A 25932-nucleotide genomic window follows, 5' to 3' on the forward strand; every position below is an offset into this window, starting at 1 on the left:
CGATCAGGGTGGTTTTGCTGAAAGGGATTAGACGAGACTGTAAGTTTCTTTTATTGGACTATACGGTTCTTGAAGGCAGGGACTCTATCTTAGCTACCACTGGGTCCCCAAAGCCTAAAAGATAGTACCTAGCATGTAGTAGAAGCTCACTAGATGCATACTTGCTGAATAAATGAATGAATAAATACAAAAACATAATCAGAGATTAGGGGAAAGACCGCTTGTTTCTCTCAAGAGATGAGAAGCCCAATGCTTCTTCCATTTCATTATGACTGTTTCTACATGTGACTGAAGCATGTTCATGCAATCCTTCAATAACGCTTGAGCTCATATCTAGATAAACTTACATCTAGATAAAAGGTCTTACTGCACCTGATCTAACAGGAGTGGGAGTCAGACAGTCTCCACAGAAGGCCATGGATGACAGATGTTCTCAATGTCCTGTCGATAGAGCTAGTTTCAAAAATCTGCTAGTTAGACCAGTATTGGTTGAATACCTACTGTGTGCCAGGCACACCTAGAACAGGTGCCTTCATGAAGCTTATATTCTATCATGACGATCCCTCTCTGAAGATCTGTCCTGCCCACCTCCATCTGTAATCTTACATCGAAGTTCTAAAACGGCTCTTAGAGCTCATTCTTGTCCTGGGGCCATAATTCCTGTACCACAAGCCAGGATGGGAGCAGCACGGTCCAGGTCTTACCTGAAGGGCCTCTCCCCACCCAGGGGGGAGGTGGCAGTACTCCAGCTCTTCCGATATTCCTCTCGCTCTGCTTTCTTCTTTCTCAGAGGCGCGGGGACGTAGGCCGTCTGGTTGCTTTTGTTGGGGAGGTACTGGTTAAAAGGCACTGCTGATTTTGGCTCACCGTGGGAAGTCCGCCTCGCAGACATGTCATCCTTCTTCACATCCGGCAGCTTCCGATGGGGCAAGTCGGATTCAGAGTCGCTTCCTCTCCCTGGGAAGAGAGGATGGGTGCTGAGAAAGTGTGCTGGGCTAGCAATAAAGTTCCCAATGGCAAGTATGCAGTATGGGGGACGTGGTTACCTCTGTGGGTTCCGGGGATTACTTCCTTAAATTAGTCACTTAAGAAATCTAAAGTATCAGTCGAAATTAATCCACTCTGGGAAAAGCTCTCCATTCTACTCAGGAAAAAAAAAGTCAAATTAAAAAAAAAAAAAAGAAGAAAGCTTAGCTGTATCTGAGAGTTACAATTAACAACACATTTGCAATAGAACTATACGCCTGCTCAGATTCTGCAACCCTCAAAAGAAGAAACATAAATTTACCAGTGGAGTTTTTACTCAGCACCTGTTGTTGCATGTCTTACACTGCGCTAGATATTCTGACAAATAAGAATTATGAAGGATTTATAATCCTTTGTCTTTGAGGTACCTTTAACCAACTCATGAAACACCTGGAGAATATTAGTTATAATCAAGGAGCACAGACATATAAGAACTATAGGAATTCAGAAAAATGATCAGTATGGATTATACCAAGGGTTTGCCTTCCAGGAAATAGCTTGAGTTATAATAAGTGCATATTCCCCTACCTCGGAGCCCTTCCTGGTACCCATAGCTGGAGGCAATCTTTGCTTCCTATGAACACTATGGCCCGAAGATCTATTCCTCTTCTGATGCATTATGCTTTCTACCTTGTATTTTGAAAATAAGGGCTTTATATCCGTCACAGTACTTACCACAGTGTCTGCGCACAGTGGGTATCCGCAAATGATCAGATGAATCAATGAATTAGTTTGGCTTAAACAGTGTTTTACACAACACAAAGGAATTCAATGTTACCAACATCAGTCTTTTGTTGGTCAATAGCCCCCATAATTATATTGTATCCTTGTTTCCTGAGTCTCATCTCACCAGATTTCTAAGATCCATTAGAGTGAAATTGTCATGAAAACACACATTACTGTGACAGGCAGCCGCCATTTGAATGCTGGTTGAAAACTCTTAATCACTGAGAGCATTATGAAAAGGTTCTTCAACTCCACTGATAGCAAAGAGAAACTGACCTCTTTACCCCTGTGAAAAGAACCTTATACTAAGAGTCCAGCAATGTGGCAGCCTAGCAGAGTGGGTAGTGCAGGGGGTTAAGTCAGATCCACTTCATTTTGAGCTCTGGCATTCGTTAGTTTTGTTACTTTGTCATTTGTCACTTCACCACTCCAAGCCTCAGTTTCCCAATCTATAAAGTGAGGATGATGATATCACCTACTTCATAGCGCTGCTGGGAGGATCAGATACACGTAAAACTCTTGGGTACAGTACTTGGCCCCGAGTAAGTGCTTAACAAACACTGACTACTCTTTATGCCATAATAGTTCCGGATCTGCCACTGATGACCTGTGGGCTCCTAGGCTTGCCTCTAACACACTTGCCTGTCCTTTTTCTGTAAAAATAGGAATGAAATGACTTGCCCCGGAGATAAAATGATTTAATGGCTTTTTAAAAATGGTGAAAGTTAAAGCATTAACTATAAACAAGTTGTTCATTGCTGCAGATGAAATATTCAGTTTATGAATTATTCATGCCACTTGCTTTCAGCCTCCCTTCTGAAGTTTTGACCATTTCATTACTTGTTGGTTTTTGATTCATAACTTAGCTCCCTTCTCACCCTGTCTTTTATCAAGTCTATCTGTCTCAGTGTCATAATAAAATATTTAGAGCCCCCTGCGAATGCTTTATAACAAACACTAATACTACCTTAACTTGCTAAGCACTTGGATTTGTTTCCCTATTTGATATTATTCCCATTTTACAGTGGTGGAAACAGAGGCCCAGAGAGACCCAAAGAGCCCTTTCTCCATGGCTGGTAAGTAACAGCTCGAGACTCCAGTTTCTGTTCTCCAGATTCCAGCCCAAGAAAGACCCCTAGCTGCTGGAAGGGAGAGAAGCATAGCCCTGGGGAAAGGAAGGATCAGACTTTGAGAAAAGGATGTCGTCATCATGATGTGCACTGTTGCAGTTTCCTAACTTTGGGCACAAGTAGAGAATAAATAGTTCCCTCCTCCGCAACACACTTCTCTTGGAAAAATGTCCTTTGCTTAAAGCATCCTGACTAGGGGAAGAACTGTATTTTGCTGAATAAATGAATGAAAGAAAATGATTCTTCAATCAACTATGAAGGCTTAGCATCGATTAGAACTGTCTCGTTTCCCTCCGTTCTAAAATCCTGTAATCTATGAAACTTATTTTGGTATGGTACAATATCTAAAAACATATTATCCATAATATACTGAGAGAGAGTCTCAAAATAGGTTGTTTAACACATAAACAGATAACCTTTTTTTTTTTCCCAATTACTCTTTGATGAATGTCTTCAACAGGCACTTCAAGAAAAGTTAATTTGGGCTTCCCTGGTGGCGCAGTGGTTGAGAATCTGCCTGCCAATGCAGGGGACACGGGTTCGAGTCCTGGTCTGGGAAGATCCCACATGCCACGGAGCAACTAAGCCCGTGAGCCACAACTACTGAGCCTGCGCGTCTGGAGCCTGTGCTCCACAACAAGAGAGGCCGCGATAGTGAGAGGCCCGTGCACCGCGATGAAGAGTGGCCCCCGCTTACCACAACTAGAGAAAGCCCTCGCACAGAAACGAAGACCCAACACAGCCAAAAATAAATTAATTAATTAATTAATTTTTTAAAAAAAGAAAGAAAAGTACCAAACATTTATTTAAAAAAAAAAAAGAAAAGTTAATTTGCAAATGCCCTGAGGCAGAGTGGCTCAGTTGAAAGAAGCATAACCTTCTGGACCTAGAGACCAGGGTCTAATTTCAGCTCCATCATCTACTAGCTGTGTGACTGGGAAATTTAAGCCCTCTGTACCTCAGGGTCCTCACTGGAAATAAGAAGGTGATAATACAACTCTCGTAGGTTGTCATGAGGATTACAAGAGATGTAAAGCACCCAGATAGTGGCTGGTGAGGTATACTTTCCGTAAGTGTTAGAACTCCTCTTATCTCAGGCCAAGACTTCAAAAGATTTTGACTTGACTTCATCCTGAAAACATGAAAATGTACTAGGGTGGCATCTCCATCTATGCCCAACATTGCACGTGATGATGATGACATCCTTTTATCAAAGTCTGATCCTTCCTTTACACCGGGGCTACATTTCTCTCCCTTCCAGCAACTAGGGGTCTATCTTTTTTTATGTATCTTTACCATACACACCGCCAACCCATTGCTTTTTCATCTCCTCTAACACTCTAATTTCTCTCATTCCTTATTTCTCTCCCTTAACTCATCTTCTCTATAAAAGATAAGAATATCTATTTCACAATATGCATTATGTTTATAAAATATGTTCTTAATTTTAAAAGCACCCGAGTGGAAGGTTGTGTATTTCCTGTTCAGGGAAACTTATTAGTGGCCTCAGAAGGCATGCCAGTGAGGGTGAGGGAGGAGCTGGGCACCTATTTAGCAAGACAGATTGGCTGAACTGACCCTGGAGAGCCATAGCCTCCTTACCAGGTGGCTCTCGTGTCCAACCCGTGGAATCATGGCACCTCTTACGAGTGTGGCTCTTGATCATCCCTACTGAACGGGGTCAGTGGACCTCAGTAATAATAAAATGAAAACTCTCTCTATTGACCCAATATGGAGTTGGAGAATTTCATGGCAAGACTTTCCCTAATTGACTGTGAGTCCTAGGAAATAAGTTTTCAAGAATTAAAATGTTCTTCTAAATTTGGAAGTGTTTATTAGGACTAGCAAACTTCTTGATTATCATCACTTAAAAAATATACCATAGGGCTTCCCTGGTGGCGCAGTGGTTGAGAATCTGCCTGCCAATGCAGGGGACACGGGTTCGAGCCCTGGTCTGGGAGGATCCCACATGCCGCAGAGCAACTAGGCCCGTGAGCCACAACTACTGAGCCTGCGCGTCTGGAGCCTGTGTTCCGCAACAAGAGAGGCCGCGATGGTGAGAGGCCCGCGCGCCGCGATGAAGAGTGGCCCCCGCTTGCCGCAACTAGAGAAAGCCCTCGCACAGAAACGAAGACCCAACACAGCCAAGGATAAATAATTTTTTTAAAAAAATGAGTTCTTAAAAAAATATATATATATACCATAAACTCTAATGAAATACAACATCTATTTGGATAAAATTATACCACATTTTTTTAAGGCAGATAAAAAAGTGTTGTTTTTCTTTAAAACCTCATTAGGTCTTGATTAGTTTACAAGAACATAAGCCTGAAGGTATCAGGCTGATTGGTGAAATCTGTGTGTTAAGATGCTCTTTCATGGATAGTGTTTTGTGAAGCTCAATTTCATGTTTTTCTTTACATGGGAAAAACTTTTATGAAAAGACTCTGGCTTATCAATCTTAACTGCTGCAAACGAAATTGTGCCTCAGCACATATTAGTACAATATTAGTAATTACCATCTCAAATCCCTTCAAGATGTGGCTCATTATAAACTGAACCCCTCGAAGCTGGTGACAGAATAAATAAAGGATCTGCATTACCAGTTATTAAAAACTAAGATGAGACAATAATAAATTTTTAAAACAATCAAAATAATATGGATGAAGTAGTTTGGTTAAAATATGTTTCATAAAAGTAAATCTCCCTTTCAGTTATGTTAAAGCTCAATTAGATCATGCAGTTGGTATTGTAACTTCTAATACTGTGGGTGAGACTTAAGATGTCATGTAAATTTTTAGAAATGTTTTTCAAGCAGTTCACAATGCACCATGGAATTCTTTAGGAGTCACATACGATGTGGCCCTGAGGCTAATCTATTTGTTGGAAAGTTTAAGTACTAAACAAAAGCATTAGTTCAGTCATGCTAGAATTTGAAAAATCTATTAGGCAAACAGAAAGAAGTGTGGGTAAATTAAGCTTTAGGGTATAAGTTTTGGACTCACGCTTCTTGAGGCTAACATCGTTACACTACTTACAGCGATTTAGGGCACTTAAAAACAATGTTAGGGGACTTCCCTGGTAGAGCAGTGGTTAAGAATCCGCCTGCCAATGCAGGGGACACAGGTTCGAGCCCTGGCCCGGGCAGATCCCACATGCTGTGGAGCAACTAAGCCCATGTGCCACAACTACTGAGCCCGTGTGACACAACAAGAGAAGCCACAGCAATGAGAGGCCCACTCGCCGCAACTAGAAAAAGCCTGCGCACAGCAACGAAGACCCAACGCAGCCTAAATAAATAAATAAATAAAAATTACTTAAAAACAAAAACAACAATGTTAGGATGATTACTTAACCTCTCTAAGATTCGTCTGTAAAATATGACTAAGGAATGTTTCACAGCCCTGTGAGAGGGCTAAGTCAGATACTGAGTATCTTGTAATACGTGCTGAGGGGTAAATGAGATACCAGGGGTCGAGTAATGAACTCAGGACCTGGGCATGTTAAATACCCAAGTATTTTGGTAACATAGAATTTTATAGCTGAAAGGGATCTTTTAGCTATAAAAGATAATTTTCATCTCAGACAAAAGACTTTAAGTCTCTAGACACATTAGCTTCAGTCAAGCAATACATGAAAAAGAAATAGACACAAATAAAAAAATTCCCCACCAGCCTTAGTGTCTTTCTGCAAGTTTATACGTGCAGAGCCAATCTATCTTCCCTTCCTAAAAGCACAAAGGTGCAAGTTAAGTAAGGTAAACAGCTCTTGGAAAATATGTGTTAAATTTACATCAGGTTGCATGACCATACATTTTTGTAAAGAAAAATGATCATTCCTTTCAGGTGACATAAAATGCATGGGATTTAAATCAAACCCAGCCTCAGAAGAAACAGGCAGTCTGGGTTGTGTTCTATACATTAATGGCCACCTGCATTGCTCTAGTCAATGGTCAGGTATCAAAAGCATTGCCCAAACTGTGCCAATTACGGTTTCACAATCCCAAGCTTCAGAGCTTTCATAGGTGTGTGCAGTGTGTTTCCAGTTTGCTGGAAGTTGATCTATTTTCACTTACACGGTGTGGTACTCACTCAAACATTTCCCTTCCTCGTACCTGGAGCATATAAACCTTCGGCACACTTTATGAGCTAATGGTCTGCACAGCGTCTTGATTTACTGAGACCCAGGGAGGAACGATGTAACACATTTTCCAACAGAAGACACGCTCACTGAGGCAGTGTTCAAACCAGCTGCTGGTAAAGCCAACCAAAATTCTAAGGACCACGAAAAACAACATTAAGAGATTTTTTTTCCCTACCAGTTTAGAGTTACCAGATTCCAGCAAGGTGGATACGGAGTCTACCTTCCTAGGGCCAGTCCCTCGGCCGGTGACAAGGCGGCCCTTGTTAATGTTTGATTCTAAGATGTGCAGTTTATTAAGGCTCCAACCTACCATCACTGCTTCCCCTGAGGACTACATCTGGCGAAGGTGTCTGCCGGGAACGGGAGCCGAAGGAATCCAGGCTATCGAAGGAATCATCTCTGCCGTGTCGAGGGGGAGAGAGAGAGTCGCTGCGCTCAGAATCCCAGCAGTCGATGTAACCACTGTCTCGAATACTACGTTTAGGGCTCTCAACGTCATCAGTCTCCTGTTCAAGAAGAAAACGAAAGGATTACAGACATCACAGCAACAGACACAGAGGCTACGAATATCAGGAAAATCAGTCTCCAGTGGTCTCCATAAAAATCCTGCATATAGAATCGATCTGGAAAGGCTACGGCAACCAGTTATCAAATTGATTATCATCTACACAACACTTCATTCTTTAACCCCTCCCTGCTGCAACTTTTTCAATCAGAAAATCACACATATTAAAAAAAAAAAAAAATTCCCAAGCATCTCGTACTCCGCAATGTTGGGAAAAAAAAGTCCAAGGAACTGAGAATAAAAGATCATCAAGTTTGGACTCACAAGAATATAATAACAGATAAAAAACAAAAATGAGAAACTAAAACCTTAACCTTGACCCATCTTTCAGGATCCATAACGGCATGTCTGTTCTGGGACCCAGCCCCTAGTTTAGCTGCACAACTGCTTCTGTTTATGCTGTCTGGCTAATGCACACAGCATTTGTTTTTGCAGCAGAATCAGTTCCGTAGAATCCTGGAGCAGCATGCTTCCATCTTCTGCTACCTTGAAGGGAAATTCCTGCTCTGAAAGGGAGCTGTCTTTCAGGGGCAAAAAATTTAAAAAAAAAAAAAAAAAAGCAGTGAAAAATATGCAAAATGATTTTCCTGATGCCTCGGAAGAATCCAGGCATGCTCTCGCGCTCGGCCAGCTCTTGGCACTGGGGGAGCTGAAAGCACTTGTGGCTGACCCACATGTTCAGAGCAGTGAGAACAATGGCTGTCTTTGACAGCCTGTGATTATAAATTCTTTCCAGCGCAAGCAGCACATACTAAAACACTGAAACTCCAGCAGAAGAAAGGTCAGTCAAAGCCATCCTCACCCTCGAATTATAATAAAAGCCTTGTTCCCGCCAGTGTCTTAGCATTAATTACAAGAGTCCAAGCTGACGAAAACAGAAATAACTCCGGTCACTCAAAGATAAACCTCAATTTAATCTCTCCCAGACTGTTGCTTAAAATCAGGGCTGTGAATGACATCCACAAAGACTGGAAGGTCCCACTGCAGATTTCCTGGGATGCTCAGGCAGGTCCCCTCCCCATTCCCCATAGAAAAGAAAAAATAAATAAATATTCTCCGTGGTAGCAATTTTGGAAACTGTCTACACTGACTAACATGCTCGTCGGAGTCAAAGCCTTTTAGGAAGTGCCTTTGCCAGCTGCTTCTATCAATTATAACCAGATCCTCTGACACACTCCCCAGCAGGGGGCCCTTTGGGGGGACAGAGCGGCTGTAATTCACAAGGCACACACAGTGGTCTTGCATCAGGAGAAGGAGTGGGAAAAAGGGGAAGGGCAGGGTTGAGGGGGGTACCCTGCTGCAACCACACCGAGGACCTGATTAGTGCCCCTGAAGAACAGGTTGTCAAACAGCCTGGGTGAGTACAGATGACATGACCCTCCCGAGGAAGGCAGAAATTCCAGTTATGGAAATTAAGGTATTTTAGTTTACTCGTAGGTCAAAATTAACCAGGACTTGTACAAAAGCCAGGCCTGACTAGCAGGAAAAAGAATTCATGACTAACTGAAAAGTATACATCTAAATTGGATATGGTTTTGTATTTAACTTCTTTGGAAATGCAAGTAATTATCTTGGATTATTTATCCACTGAGCATAGGCTAAATGGCTAATGTTACTGAACACTTACTATGTGTCTGGGGCTATGCTTGGTGCTTTCTCTATGCTCTATTCTTTAATCCTCACAACCTGCTCCCCAATGATGGGGTTATTTAGCATTGCCCCTATTTTATAGAGGAGAAAAGAATCAGAGAGGTTGAGTAAATTGACTCAGGTCACACAGTAATCAGCAAAGCTGTGATTCTAACACAGAACTCTGTCTTCAACTACCAAATGGTAAAACCTGACATTGAATGAACTTTGGTATAGTTACAGCTGTCAACATCAGCATCACCTCTCCCAGCGGCTGGACACTTACTGCCTGCTTACTCTGTCGATGACACTAACCTGGATAATGTCCCTTCGCTAAACACTGTTTATGCCTAGATCACCAACCTATACATGCTGCAAAAGAGAGAGAGTTTAGAGTAGGTTAAAAGCATGGTCTTGGAAGCTCAGCTGACAGTTTAAATCCTGGCTCCACCCTCTGTCAGCTGTCTGACCTTGGGCCAGTTATTTTACCTTGCCCAATTTCAGTTTTCTCATCTGTAAAATGGAGCTAATAATATTTATCTCATAGTATTGCTGGGAAGGTGAAATGTACTACTATACAGAAAGCATTCAGAAAAACGCCTGACGCATAAGTGCTCGAAAAATGTTAGCTGTGTTATAATCACTACTATGTATTCATTTGGCATGTAAATGTCAATATATAAATCGTAGAAAATTTATAAATGCAGTTAAGGACATAATCTTATATACACACTGATACTCTTCTATCTCCTTCTCCATTTATATCCCATAACTAGATGCCTTGGGCCCAATTTCCCATCAGGGAGGGCAGACACTCAGGAAGTTGAGCCACTGGTAACATCTAGAAATGACACAATTTTACAAGCTGCTTGGCACAGAATTACAAAACTGGATTTTCAAGAAAATAATATCAGGCAAGTTTCTCCAAACACCCAAATGTCTCCCCCACCCTACCCTACAAACCACAGGAGAACAGAAAGGAAAAAAGAGAAAGTGGACATGCTTCTTGGAGCTTCAGCTGTTTTCTCACAGCCAGTTATGGGAAAGAAAAACAAAAAGGTCGTTCTGTTCATGACTTTGTAGAAAGCCAAGAATTAAACCTTGGGTCAAGTGAGAGCTGGAAGCTGAATGGCAGGGTCAGTTTGACAAGTGAAAACCAGGCCACCTGTGGCCATCCTTGGCCAAGCTGGTCCCTTAGAAACCTCAGGGTGAAGCAAGAGGCTGGCTCTTTAGCCAGAAATAAAGATTTGGACATCCGCGGGATGAACAATTTTATTGGAGCCCATCAAGTCACCCAAAGGTAAGCTTTGGGAGAGGGGTTAGAAGATATAAACCAACACAAAGGCTAGCACAGTCTAAATGCTCTGTACTCGGGGTCTATTACGTCGTCTACGCTTTCCATCTAGATGCCCAGTAGTGGCATTCTGTCTTCTACAGAGAGCACTCCAGGGAAAGGGGATAAGACTCAAATCTGTCCATTGTGCTAATTGCTGGTTGTTCTAGTAAAAGTGTGTTAATGAATGGGGTGTGAATTACTAGCTTCCACAATATTTTTGGATTATTTTACTCATCTGTCCTCTTCTTATCCTCCTTTGTCAGAGATAATGAGAACCAGCTACAGTTGGTGACTGACTTATGGTATCTGAGAAACTCCAGATGCCTCTGTTTTACCACTCACTATTTTCTGCTTCCTTTGTGATTTATAAGGTGGCTAAATCCTATTCTGCAGTGTGTTAGGTTCTACTTTTCCAGCCTGATGAGCCATTTCCACCCACCACACTCGGGTTGGTGAAGCAATTCATTCCACAGATACTGACTGAACATCGTCTATGTGCCAAGCACTGTCTCAGTGCTGGGGACACAATGTTATGCAAATTCGATAAATTCCCTCTCCTCATGGGCCTTATGCTCTAGCAGGGAAGGCAAAAAACAAGCAGAAAAACCCATAAATTGAATACAAAGTTGAATGGTAAGTATCATGAAAAAATAAAGCAGGTTAAGGGAAGAGAAGTTGATGATGGCTGCTGCTCTAGGCCAAGGTCTTGTACTTGTTTGCCCATCAAGCTCCCCACTCTTTATCCCCTTGTTCTGATAGCACCCCTCACCTTCTGAGACAGTAGTGGCTTAGGCCAATCATGGTATCCCCTGTCCCTGGTCGCACTGACTGGTTCAGGGATAGGACCCACACTGGACCAGAGTACACCCTAGGAATTTTAAAGCTGGGGCCAGGGAGAAGAATACCTTGCCTTCTGGGCAAGGAGCTAGGAGCAGATAATCCCGAGGATGCTGTTGGCCATGGTCTCTGCTATGAGAGAGTGTTTGCCTACTGGAGGAGAGGATGAATTCAAGAAGAGACCGGAAGAGAAGAGTGAAAGAAAGAGAGAGGAAGAACCTAGAATGCTGACTTTCTAGTTGCAGGCCCTGAGATCTCTAGGGCCACCCTCGTCCCTACAGTATTCCCTTTAATCTCACTATTCTCGTAGTAATTCCCCTTGGTTCAGCTTAAGTGTCCCTTCCTTTGGGAGACTTTCTCTGACGTATCCAGGCCCAGTGAAAGGCCATTGTCATGATGCTTTCAGAGATCTTTTTTGTCTATAGCAATAGCAACCTACTACGAACATCTACTATGTGTCCGATGCTTATGTTAAGGGTTCTACATGTGTTCCTTGCACTACAGAACTTAACAAGTTGTACCACAGTTAATCATTTTTATGCACATTTCTCCCACTAGAAAAAAATGAATACAAAAAAATTTCGGGCTAGCCTCCTTTGTGAAAGAAAAGCTTTTAATTTCATATTTATTTCAGCCTGTATATGTGCAGAAGAGATTCCAGTTGTCTCTCAATACCTGTTTTCTATTTCGTCTCCAGTGAAAATACACACAGTTTTTAAATGAAATAAAATCTACTTTCCCAAGTCTTTCCTTGCAGATAGGTATGGAAACGTGACCAAGTTCAAGTCAATAGGGTGTGAGCAGAAGTATAGTGTATGACTTCCCAGAAGTGTGTTTAAAGGAAGGCATAGGTCTTTCTTCTCCTCAGCCCTCCTTTCTCCTGGCTCAAAGGTGGACGTGAAGGCTAAAGCTTGTGCAGCCATCTTGGACCAGGAGGTGAGTGGCCATGAGTTGAGGACAGTAGAGTAAAAAGACAGAAGGAGCCTGAGCCCTTGATGGTCACAGGGCCCTCACACTAGCCCTGGACTGCCCATGTCCAGACCTTATATGAGTTTGATATAAAACTCTATCTTATTTAAGCCACTGGCAGAGTTGTCTGCATTTCCCAGTTAAACTCAATCTTAATTGATAAAATGAGATCGTATACACTTTAGATAAATCTAATATTTCCAGGCATTGGATAGACCTGTGAAATTCAGGTCAATTACTCTCTTTATATAGAGACATGGGAGCACCACAGCTGGCCATTTTTGGTTAAGTCAGGCTTTGGCCAGTGATACTAACTACTCCCTCATGTCCTGTGATGTCATCTATATTCATTAAAAAAAGTAACAGCTGTTCACAACAACAGGTCATTTCAAGGCAGTTGTTAGTAACCAACTGTCTCACTACAAAGGGAACTTGGGAGAGCTGCAGAGACCAATAGCTGCTCAGATTATAGAGAAGCTGGACTAGTGATAAGAAACATCAATAATGAGAAGAAATCAGATTCCAAGAGAAATCAGCAGGGAAACTATGAGGCAGAGCTTTTAAATAGTTTAAAACAGATAATCCATCTATCATTATCCAAGTCCAAATTTAACATAAGACCAACAAACATTTAGATTCCACAAATCCAGACTGAAACTTACCTTTGTATTTTCCCTAAGTATCTTTTATTGAGAGAGATGAAAGATTAAAGGACAAATAAGAGTTAAGACTAAGAAACAATGTGTTGGGTTTGATTGAGTGGTGTGTTTATTTTATTTTTCAAGGAATTTAGCTTCAAGGACTTTGTTTATATGTGTTATGACCAATATGAAAGCTTTGTCCATTTATACATATATGAGCCGGCCTGGTTCTAGCCAAATGCAAAGAATTATTAGAACTATTAGCTTTAAGGAAAGAAGAATAAATCATTAGAAAGTTGGAGCAAATTCTTGCTTTCAGTATTAAAAGAAAATCTGTAAAGTACAGAATGTCTCTCAACGAGGTCTCATTGGTGCATTTAATTTGCATGTTAGAGAAAAGAGGAAGAAGGCCTTAATTATATATGCTGCACTATGGGCCTTATTCAAAACCCATGGGGCTTCCCTGGTGGCGCAGTGGTTGAGAATCTGCCTGCCAATGCAGGGGACGCGGGTTCAAGCCCTGGTCTGGGAAGATCCCACATGCCACGGAGCAACTGGGTCCGTGAGCCACAACTACTGAGCCTGCGCGTCTGGAGCCTGTGCTCCGCAACAAGAGAGGCTGCGATAGTGAGAGGCCCGCGCAACGCGATGAAGAGTGGCCCCCACTCGCCGCAACTGGAGAAAGCCCTCGCACAGAGACGAAGACCCAACACAGCCAAAAATAAATAAATAAATTAATTAATTAATAATAAAAAAAAAAACCCATGGATGCTACTGATTACCAATGAGCCTTACCTATTCACTAAGGCCTGCTGGGTGAGGCCGCTCCCGGGGAGCACTGTATGCTAGTGCTTTGGGTGAGCTAATGTACACCTGCTGAACCCTAAAAAGGAACACACAGGCAACCACACACAAAACACTGCACTGTTTCTTGGACAAATTCCTACCTTAGGTCAGTCTTTCCCATAATTAAATACACAAATAAAGCTCTGACTATTACAAAACATGTTTTCCAAATTTCCAGGTCATTCAAATGCAATGGTCATAAAATATGCATCTCTGAAGAGAATGCTTCTAGTTTTTCAGAGACCATCCAGAGTGGATACCCAGGCAAGAACTTGGCTGATGTTACCTCACCCACACCAAGGCCCTGATGGGTAAGCAAAATAACCTTTAGGATGAAAGTGCAGAGCAAGTCTTCATTTTTGTATAATGCTGTATTGTTTAATTCAGGCATTATTCCCCCAAGAAAATAAGCACCAAGCTCTTTGGTATCTAAAGTCATATACTGACGGATTGAACTTTCTCTTTTGGAATTAAAATTAGATAAAGCTCAGATCTCCCAGTCTCAGAAGGGAATAAAAGTTCAGGTAGGCGTGGGTGTATGAGGCAAAGATGTCATTGGTAAGGCAAGCGGTCATTTCCTTGAGTGCATGACATCTTTGGCCTGTGCAATTTTACCACGTGAAACTGTAAAGATCTTAAAAACAAGCAAATGTGTTGCTTTCCCACCTTGTCTGAACATCATGGGATGAAGAAGAAAAGTCAAGTTACCTTTCTCATCTGAGCCAGCAAGCCTTCGAACTCCTTCAGGTTTAGTGTTGTCCCACTGTAAGATGCACAGCTATTTGCTGCTTTGCCCAGCCAGTAAATGGTCACTAGTACCTGGGAAAGAGAACCACGTGCAAAGAATTACTTTTAAACTAAGGAATCAATAATGCTCCCCTAACAGGAAAGCAGGAGGAGAGAATGTGCAACATTAATTTACAAAAACCACCATCCATGAGGTATCCATCCTAGGTAAAATCATTTTAATAAGAACCCAATGTTGCATCGGTCAACACAAACACGATTCAGTAGTTAAAATAAGACTCCAGTTTTAGGAAGAATTTGGTTGTGAGAATGTGATCTATAAGACAGCAAGAAGGAAAAATAAATTCTCCAAAATTATTTTCATGTCATGAAGGTTTCAAAACCAGGAAGCAAAATTTTTCAGAAACTCTGGAGTCTTTCCCCAGACCAGCAATGAAACAAGTTGTCAATCCCTTTTGAGAGAGGTGCTTTTAAAGGCCCATAATTTCTACTTGTGGGCACAGAGGTTCTGCTAAGACCACTGGCAAAAATTTTTCAAAGGAGTGATAAAGGTTAATTAGTGGTTTCCAGCACAAGATCAACAAAATATATCTAATTAAAGTCAGAAGACAGCAATGTAATGAAGAATGCAATCTGCAGAGACCTAGCTCTGGGGTACGGTTAGATTCCTATTAATCTGAGATGGGAAATTTTTAACCTGGACAAGACTACTGCCAATTAACAACCTTGGATGTTTAAGAATGTCTATGAATATTCACTGGTCTGAAGCTACAGTCCTAAGTTAATTTTGTTCTGTCTTTCCAAAGAAACTGTCTGCAAAAGCAAAGGCTCTTTATATTGACTTTCCCATAGAACCCAGCAGGGGTCAGCTGAAGATGAGCTCCTTAAAATTGAATTATTGGGATCTGAAGCCTGTGGAAAAGCTAAGACTATTATTTTGTTTTCACATTTGGTCTTATTGCTTCAACTAGGCTGGGAAGTATTTATTGTACCTCCCTCTACTTGCTAGGCCAGAAAATGCTTTGGACAATGTGATATGTATACATGCGTCCGGATGGCAACAGGCCCAAGATATGGTTATGTGCATCAATGCTAGGATGTGATTTGGTTTTCTACCTCTGTGGGAAAATGTTACTTTACAAATACTTCAAAACTTCCAGAAATTCTTTTTTAACTGATTGCTTACAAATAACTTTCCAGAGAACAGACAATTGCAAATGTCAGGACATGAACTAGAGCCATAAAATAACTGTGTGCTAAGAGTATGAGGCTCTCTTAAAAAGTGTAATAGGAAAACGGAAGATAGAACTGTGTTGTGTTTTAGATTATGGGGTTTCTGTTTAAAATTGTATGATGAAAAATGTCAAATATCCCTGGTTTTATAGAGGAAGAAAAAGAAGATAAGAATGAGAATGTCAATCAAATAAAATAGCACCCTGAAAATTTCTTTAAAAGGGGAGGGTCACAGCCAATTTTAAAATTTTATATACAGAAGGTCATTTCTTACATTCTTCAATTTAAACTTAAAATAAAAGAGCACTAACATACTTGCCTTGGAAAATAAGATCTAACTCTAAAAAGTTGATTTTGGAAGGTACTAATAAAAACTCAAAAGATTAATAGGAAAAAAACCACAAAAGGTACAGGCCCACAACAGTCAACACTATTTATATTATGCTAATCTTTTCCCCAAAACAACTTGCCCAACTGCTTAATTTAATAATCCCATCTGTGCCTACCAATGGCAAGGAAGTAACGTTAGTTCTAAAACAGATCATTCTGTGTTTAAGAAACCAAATTACAAATGGAGTGCAAGCTTTCATTTATTTATTTCTGGACTGAGCCCTTATCTAATTAAAGAGACCACCCCTCTCCGCAAAATCTACCATTTTTATTTCTATCAGAGTCATTAATTATTCTATCAGAGGCACATATAATTGTTTTCTAAGAAAGATTCTTTCTAGCAAGGCATTCAAGAGGCATTGAACTTATGAGCTAAATTTTATACTTGAACCATCAAAGTGAGAAGGAAAAAAGTTTGGAAAGTGAAATTAAAACACTTACATTTTTCAGCTTCCTGCTATAATCAAGGCTCCTAGTTTGGAAAAAGGAAAAGAAAATATGATCAGTTTCTTCACTGTGATCTTCCCTTCGATACCTTTAAGATGTATTTGAAAGCTAACATATATAATGAAATCAGCAGAATATATTATTTTTAAGGTCTATGAATAGTGATTTCAGGTACTAAATAAAATTACTTAGAAAACAAAATGCAGAAGGATAAGGTGGGATTAAAGTTCCATAGTGCACCATGGAAAGATGAATGCTTTGTAACATCTGGAAAATGAAGAATTCCATTTAAAACTACAACTGTTTATGTTTGTATAATCAAAGTTTAACTGTAAAAGTAAAATTTTGCCTTGGTTATATATCACTGTCAAATTGAAATCTGATTGCACTTCCAAAATCTTCTTTATACAAGTACTTTTAAAGAAGTTCTAAAGCCTTACTTAATTAAAGAGACCTGAAAATATATGTAAAAGAGGCAATGCTATTCAAATACTTGTTCTTTCCTGCTATGGACATAAATCAGTGCTGGGGAATTAGCCATAACCAGGAAAATATGCATGCTATGTTCAAATATACACACATGCATTCTTAAATATACATAAATGTTTATTCTCAAACTATAAACAAAAAAAGCTACTTGGTGGTACTTTCTACATATTCATACAGTGAAATATAAAAATTTCTCCCAAATTATTTCAAAGTTTCTTTAACATGTCAACAAATAAATACTAGGAAAATAAATGCTACATTTCTTTTTTCCACAGAACTTCAGTGGGGGGGAGTTGGGGAGGGAGAATGTAATTCTATTATATAAACTAGTCAAGAATTCCTCCAGATATTTAGATCCCAGTTACCTTATTGCTGCATACTCTGACCCAAAGTACATATTAATGAATAGATGCACAATTTTAAGTCAATTGAGACTTGAGGGACTAGAAAACAATGTACTCTATAGTGTATACTAATCTAGTCTATACTAAGGAGATAAACCATCAACAGAGACTTAGACTGTAAGAAGCAGTGGTCCAATTTGGATTTGATTAAGAGCATGTTTTCATATTCCCCCCTATTAACAGAAAGAAAGATATGTCATTATCTGCTTAGATATTTGCTAGGATTTAAAAAAATTTAACAACAACAGTAACAACAGCAAAACCAGATGAAAACAAACAAAAATCTATAGAAGATTTGAAATTTTTGTGAAAAACAACTGAAGAACAGGGAACATAAGACTTCTTCTGCACTGACAATGACTGTTTTTTGACTAAAATTGTGATCCAGTTCTAAAAATAATCACACTTGGCACACAGTAGGAGCTCACAAAATATTTGTTTGAATGACTTCCACGTAACAACCAATTATGTGAAAATGCTCCCACATTTTTCAGAGACATCCTCGGGAGCAATCCAAAGGCTTTCCTCATTTTCATCCAATTGCTGGATGATACTTGCTGCATGCCCTTCTGGATTATGTTTTCATGTCCCATCAAGGTCGTCTGGCACCCATTACCGTAGAGTTCACGAAATTACACACAGAGTAATCATGTGCAGTTTTCCCTCTTCCTTTCTTTATAGTCTACTCAAGTTACTTCTCAAAAAAAAATAAGAAGAAAAATTACCCACAATGAAAGCTAGTCTAAAGAGTATTTTTCAAAAGACAATTTCAAAAAGCATCAAAATTTCCTCTTTGGGATCTACCCCTCTACCTATTGCTTCCACTGTTAATTGGTGTCAGTAGGGGGTTCTCCATCTCTGCTAATGTTTGGCTCAACTTTCAGAGGGGAAAGCAGAAAAATATAGCAGTTCTACTTTCATCTTCCGTAGCTATGAAATCTACATATGTTACAAATGTCCCCTGGACAGTGCCAAGTTAAACAAGCATCACTTACAGAAAAGTTGTGAAGCAGATAGCTCATTCCATGCCCCAATCTTCCCTAATACTAGAAAAGATTTTCTAAGTACCAGAAATGAATTTATGGCATAATTTTTAATATAAAGTTCTTTATGTGCTTCTAAATATTCATACAGCGAAATAAAAATGTTTTCTCCATAATTATGCCAAATTCAACAACCTACAACACTTGTGGACCACCCCTCCCACCACGCTCGTCCTTGCTCATTACCCTTCTACCACACTGGCTGGCCACTCTTCTTTCTCTTTCTAGACATCACGTTTGTTTCTCTTCCCAGCCTTTGTACCTGATTCCTCTGCCCTGAATACCCTATAGATTTTAGCATGTCTGGCTCTTGCTTCCCATTCATGTCTCAGCCCTCAGCTGAAATGCCATGTCTTTAGAGAAACCATTCTTGACCACCTTTCTTTTTTATTTCCCCCCTGTTTGACTGAGATATAATTGATATAAAACGTTATATAAGTTTAAGGTATGCAACACAGTGATTTGATATATGTATATATTGCCATGGTCACTATTTTTTACATCATTATTTTATTATTATTTTATTTTCTTCTCAGCACTTATCACTCCCTGCAATTTTTTAAAATTTACTTATTTACTTCCCATTTCTTGACACAGGGTATAAATTCCCTGTGAACAGGGGGCCTGTTCTCTAGTGACTGGAAAGTATCAGACACATAGTAGCTGCTCAGTAAATCTTTGTTGAATTAATGAAAAATGATAGTCATAGGGGAAGGCGATGGGCAAGTACTGCTTAATGAAAATAATAATCTCAAGTGAAGGAAAAACTTAAAAGGGAAGAAAATGAGGAGAAGAAATGCAAAAATGGGAGATAGATGGAAAGTTATGATAAAGAAGGGAAGAGAAGCGTAAGGAAGAGAAGGAGACAGAGAAAAGAAGCAGAGAGAAAGAGAAAAAGAACAGAGAAAAGAAGAGGAGAAGGGGAAGATTGTCCAGTAATTGAGAAGTGACTGTCTGCGTGCCACTGGTCTAAGTGACTTTTTTTCCTTTAGGTTGCTTTCTGTGCCTTTGAACTAAAGTCGCTTTCTTTAGAAGTTGGTTGAACCATCTTCCCAGATCTGCACTGAGAAAGCTTTAGCTAGAATCATACCTGAAAGAACATTCTGTCCAACATCAAACATGCTAACGTTCTCATTATAGGGGTCTGGGAAGGAGAAGAGAGAGAGAAAGGAGCACCTAAATACATAATGTAAATATTTACTGAAATAAAAGGAGAAACTGACAGTAATACAATAGTAGTACGGGACTTTAATACCTACTTAAATCAATGGACAGATCATCCAGACAGAAAATCAATAACAAAATATTAGTTTCAAATGACATATAAGATGGACTTATTAGATATATACAGAACATTACAACCAAAAGCAGCAGAATACACATTCTTTTCAAGTGCACATGGAACATTCTTCAGGATGAATACCACGCAAAAAAAAAAAAAAAAAAAGAACATTCTGTCCAATTCCATTTTATAGATGAAGACACAGAGCCCTACTGAAGCAAGGGAGCTTGCCTAGGATTATAGACCTGGGGCTAGCAGATGTAGAGGTAGACCCGAGATTTCCTGATGCCCACGGTTTTGTAGAAAAGCAATAAAGTGATACGAGTTCTGAATTTCTAAAACCAATCAGTCTCAGAAGCCTCCTGGTTTAGTAACATATTGATTTAAAGTGACTCTTTAAAAAAAAATGAATGCAGCTGCCAACAGTGTCAAAGTGAACTTTCCTTCACACTCTAAGCAATGTGTGTGTAACAAATGATTACCTACCATGTCACACAGTTACTATTGTTTCTGGTCACTTGCCACCCAGGTGAAACTATGAATGTGAGATGAGGCAGAACCTGAAACAATTTCCTAAAATGAATAATGATTTATAGAGGCTGGATTTAGGTACAGAAATAAATGGAGCATGTGAGGACTAAAATGAGGTTTATGGTGGTTTACATATTCAAATATCATAATTTTTATTCTGTTCTTTTTATCCTTAAGTAAAAATTTTCCATGAGAAATATTAAAGAGAGGTCAAAAGGTACAAACTTCCAGTTATAAAATAAATAAGTCAGGGGGATGTAATGTACAGCATGACAACTATAGTTAATAACACTGTATTGCATATTTGAAAGTTGCTAAGAAATTGCTAAGAGAGTAGATCTTAAAAGTTCTCATCACAAGAAAAATAAACTTTATATGGTGACAGATGTTAACTAGACTTATTGTGGTAAACATTTTGCAATATATACAAATATTGAATCATTATGTTGTACACCTGAAACTAATATAATAGTGTATGTTAATTGTACTTCAAAAAAGAAAAGGCACATTGACAACAGAGAAGTGATTTTTACATAATCAATCATGGCTTACTCTCCCTTATTCCCAGTCATAAATCATAAAATCCAATATGAACTCCAACTTGATTTCATTTAGTAGTTTCAATTATTTTTCCCCATCATTAAGAAAAAGCCAGTATCAGCAAATAGCAAAAAATTAACAGCTCTGAATTTTGGTTTCTTTCTCTTTTCTGTCCTTCTATGATAAAATGACCCAAAAGTAATCAAAAGGAGAAGTATAGCCAGTCCAAAGACACTATCTATATAATTAAGCTTATTATTAAAGCATGTTAATGCCAAATACTGTTTGACTAATTTCAAAAATGTTTTATCTGAATTTGGTAGAGTCTAAAGAACTTTTAAACTACAGGAAAATTACCTCTACCATCTCAAAAGGACTTTTCATCTCATTACTCTGCTCACGAGCTATTTCTTCACAGAGAAGCACATTGCCTTTTCTTTTACTATAACATTCTTTCCCAAGAATTCTTTGGCCCCAAACATGGCTCACTGAGTAGATACAGTCAACAATAGCCAAATGGCCAATGATCCATCTTCAAAGAACATGATCACTGACACATATGAGAAAACAGTTACAAATGTAAATGAGGAAGAGATTTTTCCATAATCTATTGACTTCTTTGCATAATAAACAGAGTTCAAATCTGTTTACGGAGTTTGCAGTCTTCCAAGAGAGTATTCATATGCCCGACTGGATGCAAGAGGGAAGAGAAATGGGAACATATTGTATATGTATAACTGATTCACTTTGTTATAAAGCAGAAGCTAACACACTATTGTAAGGCAATTATACTTCAATAAAGATGCTTAAAAAAAAAAAAAAAAAAAAGCTTTTTGTATAACCCAAACAGATTTGTGCATACTTCTCCCTTGCCTCTCCCTCTGTTAAGTTTCACCTAACATTTTCTTCCCTTTCTCTAAAATTCTAACTCTATATACATGATTTTTGCATTTCAAAAAATTATGCTTGATCAGAATGAAAGCTATACACAAGGGAAGGCCAATGTGGTTTATTTTGAAAGCTAGGTTTTTACCTTCACATTTTAATTTTATTAGGCATGTCCAATTCTCTGCCTCTTAGACCTTACATCATCATCACAAAACTGAAAATCAAACCATAAATGGGTTTCCCTTGAACATAAATCATGCATTACTTACTTGACTGTTACTCTGTTGGACGTATCCTGTAGGTCACTCGGGTCAAAAAGTTGAGATTCTTTAAGGCCGAGCTCTTTACAACCTCTCAAGAATAATATGATATTGTCCTGGAAGGAAGAAAAGAAATCCAAGTCTATATTATTTTATATTATTTTATGAACCAGCCTTTCTTCTTTAATAGTCCAAATTACTGGAGGGATGTCAGTCATTAATGCAGCAAGAGTCAGGTGTGAGTCATGGCCTGTTGGATAATAAAATCATACCTCGTTAGGAAATGCTGGAATAAATAGACACTTCAAACTTCTAAACCCGCAGCTATGTCAAATTCATTTTTTTCCCTTTATCTTTTCACATTTGTATAAAACTCTAAGTTAAATGCCATTGGAAAGTGGAAATTAGCAATTTGGGGGAAATAGTACTCAAAACCCATGAATTCCCTATTGCTTCAAAGTTTTGTCCATGTCTTATTGCCTAGAATCTGGTTCAAAATGGATATATATATTTTTTTAAATAGGTTTTACTACCCAAGTGTCATCTTCAACAAGTTTTTCTTTTTAATTGATCTTCAAAAATATATCCTTATCTAAAAAAAGGGTACAAATGAACTTATCTACAAAACAGAAATACAGTTACAGATGTAGAAAACAAACTTATAGTTACCAGGGGTAAGGGCGGGGGAGGGATACATTGGGAGATTGGGATTGACATATACACACAACTATATATAAAATAAAATAGATAACTAATAAGGACCTACTGTATAGCACAGGGAACTCTACTCAATACTCTGTAATGGCCTATATGGGAAAAGAATCTAAAAAAGAATAGATATATGTATGTGTATAACTGATTCACTTTGCTGTACACCTGAAACTAATACAACATTGTAAATCAACATACTCCAATAAAAATTTTTTAAAATACATCCTTTATCAATGGGTTTTGACCAATAATACCTCTTTGTGGACTTATAAACTGAATTAAATGGGGTGGGGAAATCTAGACTTAATTGGAAAGGGAAAAATGAGGGGGCAAGGAAATCTTTTGAATATAATGTCAAAGACCCTCCTCATGGTGACAAATTTCTCTAGCAGGTACAAGTTTACTTTGACCTGGCAGAGTAGGAGACACAATCAACAGCTGAGGAGGGTTCTGATCGTCATCTGTTGGGAGTCATTAAGAATAAATAAATGGCTCTGGAAGGAATTGCAAATCGTGAGTCATACTTTTGGAACTCTAGGATGTTAGCAGCAGGTTCATCAGTTATAAGTCTCCAATTATCCTCTTCCTAAAAGACTTCTGATGAGCTAACTGGTCCCATCAGGTAGTTCAAGCTACAGGAAAGAAATGATGAAGGCTGGTTCCAGGAGGCATATCAATGTGAATCCATCTAAATGCTCTAAGAAAGATGCTACAAAAATCTGAAATAATGGTGGTGGTAAATAAATCATATATTCACCCAAGTGCAATTTAACAAAGCGAACAAAAATCATAGTATTTCCCAATGACCAGTGTGTAGGTAGGATTCCAAGATGGTCCCCAAGAATCTCACCCACTGATGGGCACACCCTGTATAATCACCTCCCCTTGAGTGCCAGTGGAACCTGTGCATGAGATGGGTTATCACTCTGTGATTAGGTCATTAACCAGTGGCTTTGAGTTGATCAAAAAAAGATGACCTGATTGCACCTGACCTAATCAGGGGAGCTTTTCAAAGAAGGTGAAGTCAGAGTTCCTGCCAGCCATGAGTTCTATAGCTGCAAGGAGATGCCTTCTGTCAACAACAACATGAGCTTGGAAGAGGCTTGGAAGAAGTTCAGCTTGGACTTCAGCCCCTGCCAACACCTCGATTTCAGCACTGTGAACAAAGTATTCAGTCACGCCATGTCCATACTTCTGATTACAGAAACTAAGATAATCAGTGGGTGTTGATTGAAGATGCTAAGTTTACAGTAATTTTTTATGCAGCAATAAAAAAAAATACATCCAGGTTCAAAATAAGAGCAATAGCAATAAATTGCTAACGTTTATATAGCCCTCATTATATGCCAAGCATTCTTCCAAGAATTTTACATATATTAGCTCACTTAATCCCTGCACAACCTTATGAGGTAGGTACTATTATCATCCTCATTTTACAGGTGAGCAGTATGAGGCACAGAACAATTAAGCATCATTAAGCCCACACAGCCAGCAAAGGATGGAGGTGCAAAACAACATGGCGTACATGAGGAATTCAAGCATCAAATCTGAGGCTGGTATCAAAGGAAGATGAGGTTATGGAGTCAGGGTCTGATCATGGGGTCCTTGAAGGCCATGGAAGGCAGGCTATGGAAGTCACAGAGGGGTGGTGATCTGAGAAGTAAATGCCCAGGTCTGCAGCAGATGTAGATTGCTGGGGGTAGGCCTGGGGGGAGGTAGAGGGTGTGAAGGAAGGACTTAAGAGGAACAAGACAGGAGACAGGGAGACCAATGAGGAGATACTCGAATCTCACTTCCCCCCATGGAGGGTGGCCCAACCCCAGAATGTTTTCTTTCCTGTGCCCCTGGATTTTTCAGTAGGTAAGAAGTACCATCATTCACAATATCTGTGTCCTTCACAACACCTCTTGTAGACTGACAATGAGCTGGTAAGAGTCTGAAGTCATCCATACCCTTCACAGTCTCTCCTGCAATTACTTTGCATGTTTTAAAATTATCCAGTTCTCCTTGGAGTTTTTCTATTTTCCCTCCCATCTCCAGAGGTTTGTAGAGGTTCAGGTGAGTCTTTTCTAGGCGTGCAACTCTCTTTCTGGTTGGCCTAGGAGCTCTGAGGGCTTCTTACCCAGAGGAAAGCAAAGGATGGGTCCCGGAATTCTCTAGGAATCATTTGGGACCCCATTAAAAGGACCAGACTTGTGACCACCATGCGGTCCCATCAGAGGCGCAAGACCGCGGCACGTCAGATTCTCAAGAAAGGCAAGAAGGTGCTCTTCCCACGTGCATTCCCGGATGTGCCCCAAGTGCCACGCTATCTTCAGCACACAAACTGCAAACACAGAAGCGTTGCATCGCCAGCAAGGCTGAACATTTTGGGCTGGGAGATTTAAATAACGGCAGGTCTCCTTCCAGCTCCGTGCTGCAATCTAATGATGCTGGAAGGGAGCCAGACCCCAGTCAGGAGAAAAGCACCCCCTCCACCAGCCAAGAGCTAACAGGGGCAGCGACCACAGCTGGCGGGGAGGCTGTGCCTTTAATTACCTAAAATGCATCCTGCAAATTCCCATCTGCCTTACTCTTCACACTGAGTTTTTTCCACATTTACAACTCCAAGCAAAACTAACATCTTAGTGTCTTAGCTTCAGAAGCCAAGCAACACAACTGGTTCTCAAATCTGGCAAAGAAGAAGTGAAGACACCGATTTACCACAATGACTATTCGATTTAGCTCTTACTAGCGTAGTATTGCAAACTCATTAAGACTTAGGCTTCAAAAGAAGTATTTAAAGGACTCTTCAAAAAGTCAATGTCATGCTAAAACAAAAATTAGAGGCTAAAGAGACATGATGACCGAATGTAATGTATGACCTTTGATTGGATCCTAGATCCAAAAAAGGAGAAGTAAATAAGGCTATGAAAGTCCAGTTTAAATGTGGACTGTTGTTGGATAATATTATTGGATGAATGTTAATTTTCTTAGGCATGATGATGATGGTATTGTGGTTATATGAGAGGATGCCTTTATTTTTAGGCAAATATATGAATTATTTAGGGACAAGTTATCATGTCTATAACACAATTTCAAATGGTTCAAGAAAAAAAATGTGTGTGTGTGCATGCACA

General features: G+C 39.6%; 1 protein-coding gene across 14 annotated transcripts in view; it reads right to left on the reverse strand.

Moving 5' to 3' along the window:
- The window catches only part of LIMCH1 (LIM and calponin homology domains 1), a 347042-nt gene that overhangs the window by 85924 nt on the left and 235186 nt on the right, over positions 1 to 25932 (reverse strand). For 10 of the 14 annotated variants that reach the window (XM_057546932.1, XM_057546929.1, XM_057546930.1 and 7 more), the window contains exons 4-8: positions 22112 to 22218; positions 16660 to 16690; positions 14557 to 14667; positions 7336 to 7531; positions 705 to 957 (exon numbers count right to left, since the gene is read on the reverse strand). In XM_057546932.1, coding sequence (XP_057402915.1) covers positions 705 to 957; positions 7336 to 7531; positions 14557 to 14667; positions 16660 to 16690; positions 22112 to 22218 — 698 coding nt within the window. Of the gene's footprint in view, positions 1 to 704; positions 958 to 7335; positions 7532 to 7904; positions 8077 to 14556; positions 14668 to 16659; positions 16691 to 22111; positions 22219 to 25932 lie in introns of those variants that run through there. The other 4 variants (XM_057546937.1, XM_057546934.1, XM_057546935.1 and 1 more) reach the window with 1 other exon arrangement.

The sequence above is a fragment of the Balaenoptera acutorostrata genome, chromosome 5 (genome assembly GCF_949987535.1).
Source record: "Balaenoptera acutorostrata chromosome 5, mBalAcu1.1, whole genome shotgun sequence".
Taxonomy (NCBI): Eukaryota; Metazoa; Chordata; class Mammalia; order Artiodactyla; family Balaenopteridae; genus Balaenoptera; species Balaenoptera acutorostrata.